The 2,347-nt window shown below is 33.0% G+C and overlaps 1 protein-coding gene across 1 annotated transcript; it reads right to left on the bottom strand.

Moving 5' to 3' along the window:
- Nucleotides 1-346: 346 nt before the first annotated feature.
- Nucleotides 347-1,978, bottom strand: LOC127123510 (GDSL esterase/lipase At5g33370). Its single transcript, XM_051053723.1, has 3 exons — nucleotides 1,643-1,978; nucleotides 1,186-1,556; nucleotides 347-1,089 (listed from the first exon to the last, which is right to left on the bottom strand). The coding sequence occupies exons 1-3, from the start codon at nucleotides 1,887-1,889 to the stop codon at nucleotides 604-606; spliced, it is 1,104 nt and encodes a 367-aa protein (XP_050909680.1). The 5' UTR covers nucleotides 1,890-1,978; the 3' UTR covers nucleotides 347-603.
- Between the last annotated feature and the right edge of the window lie 369 nt (nucleotides 1,979-2,347).

The following is a 2,347-nucleotide window of genomic DNA, read 5'->3' as shown; positions in this document are numbered from 1 at the left end:
TAATATTCAACTTGCTACGAAATATGGATAGAATCAATCCCAAGAAGTTAATGATTGAAGTAAATAAGCTCATCACAATATAGGAATGAATTGGGCATGTTTCAGTTGATTGAGTAGTTGAATTATGGGACTATAATTTGTTAGAAGTTGTTATTAGTTAGTTAGAAGCCTAACTACTTTGTTAGTTAGAGTTAGTTGGTTGACTTGTTATTCAAGAAACAGTCTAGCATTGCAAGTATAAATATTTGTAGGGTTTCAATATTTTTCAAGTTAAAAGTAAAAAAATATAAAGTCACTAGTTATGAGTTTTCAAGTGATGGAAAGCAGTTAAAAAATAAAATCAATCTTAAATCAAATTTACGGTTATAGTTACTGCAAAAGTTTCTACAACCATTTTGGGAAGGACTAAAAAACACACAGAAACCTATTCTCTTTTTTTGATTATGTTTCACAATCATAAAGAGAACTAGAGAAAGCAAAGTAATAATAACAAAAAGAAGCAATGAGCTAGAGACCATGTCATGCTATGTGATGAACTGAATATATGATATCCAAAGCATATACTTGTGCTTGGTTTTATTAATTGGGCCATTACTTATATCTTTATATGGTTTCATCCAATGCTAAGATGGTGCTGAGGTTCATTGGATTCATGTAAGCCTTAGAGCCAGACATGATATCATTGACAATAAGCTTGTTTGCCTTTTCAGATGGATGAAATGCATCCCAAAATGCATGCTCATCTCTATTGGAACACAAGTTTGAAAGTGGTGTGCATAGACCTATTCCATTGTTTGGTCCTTGTCCACAACATGCTATTTTTGATGTTTTGAAACCATATTGTCCCGGGTTGCTTATGAAATTAAGGTGAGTTTTTCCCGTGTTCGCCGCGATGAAAACATCTCTACCAAGCTTCTTGTTGAGTGCTAGTAACATGTTTTCAAGTTGAGGATTGAACAATGATGAAGCTCTTTGAATCTCTGTTGAACATTCTCCATTTCTTCCACGTTGAGCTATTTCGGATGGAACACATCCCATTGGTCCTGTTCCTGTCACAAGAACTCTTCTAGCTCCCAAATCATACAGTTTCTGTAACAACAAACCATATTCAACTTACATGCACCAACACAGACACACAAACACCAGACACGTTAACGTCAGTAATAATATTAAGAAGAACATTACCTGCAAAAGTTTTTTGTACTCAGAAATGAGAAACTTGACATATTGAGGTAACGGATATTGCTGGGACCTTGCGGAATAAGGAACCAAGTAGTAATTATTCACAAAATCATTACCACCAACAGTGATTAAAACAAGTGCTTGATTCACACGAGTTTTCGCTTGTGATGCTCCAATAAGTGCACTTAATCTATTTTGATACTCTTCAAAATACTCATATTGTCTATACATTCTTATAATGTTAACAAATTGAATTCCAGTGTCATTGAGTATTCCAATTCCAGCAGAAGCAAAGTTAGCTCCAACGAGAAGCTTTTGTCCTCTTAATTCAGGACTTAAATATGGCAATGTTGCTTCTGCACCAAGTCTCTGACCTGAAACAATAATTCTATTATAGTTAGATACAAAACTGAATGAAGGTTAATTATATATATAAAAAAAGAATGAATATGAACTTAACTGATAAGATCAGGAATGTTGAAACCATTGGAGAATCTACCAGTTGGTCTGTGAGTTGGATAATCGATTCCATACGGCGGAGCATCGGCACGAGCAGTTGTAGCCAAGTAATTGTTATTTCCATTATCAACAAGTGAATCTCCAAACACAAAAAATGTTCTTGGAATTGCTTCAACAAATAATATTCCTCCAAAAAGTAAAACAGCAACAACAACAGCAAAACTTAATGACAAACAAGAATGTGCCATTTCAAAACACTACTATAGTTGTTGCTTAGATGTTTTTGGATGTGGAAAATTACGTATGATTTATGTGTTTATATAATGATGAATTCTTTCATAGTTTTATTGTGATTCCTACTAACATAGGAGGCTCTTTAATAATTGAAGGTTTTTCTTTTTATGCTTTGTTTGTGTAAATGGTGGAAATGTTAAAAAGATTAAATGGGATTGGTTGGATTCAATAAATAAGATTCAACTAGAATGGTAGATCATTATGTTTTCCATGCTACTTAATATATGCAGTTTATAAGTGTTCATCAAATAATTCAGCCTAAAAATAAAGTGTTCATCCAAATCATAAATGATAGGCATGCAAAAGCACTTTTTCCTTCTTTTCAGGTATTCCATTTTGACACTTGTTTTCAAACTTGATGATATAATTCAGGGTTATATATGTGCATATAACACACTTTTGAAATATCAAA

This window comes from Lathyrus oleraceus, chromosome 1 (assembly GCF_024323335.1).
Source record: "Lathyrus oleraceus cultivar Zhongwan6 chromosome 1, CAAS_Psat_ZW6_1.0, whole genome shotgun sequence".
Lineage (NCBI taxonomy): Eukaryota > Viridiplantae > Streptophyta > Magnoliopsida > Fabales > Fabaceae > Lathyrus > Lathyrus oleraceus.
The sequence above is the reverse complement of the archived record's forward strand: the minus strand, read 5'-3'. Positions and strand labels throughout refer to the sequence as shown.

Bases quoted from the DNA above. Each gene is read 5' to 3' on its own strand.
- LOC127123510 (XM_051053723.1), bottom strand. From the start codon at position 1,889: ATGGCACATTCTTGTTTGTCATTAAGTTTTGCTGTTGTTGTTGCTGTT. The intron at 1,557-1,642 runs GTTAAGTTCATA...TTATTGTTTCAG, and splicing joins CAACATTCCTGATCTTATCA to GTCAGAGACTTGGTGCAGAA. The intron at 1,090-1,185 runs GTAATGTTCTTC...TTGTTGTTACAG, and splicing joins AGTACAAAAAACTTTTGCAG to AAACTGTATGATTTGGGAGC.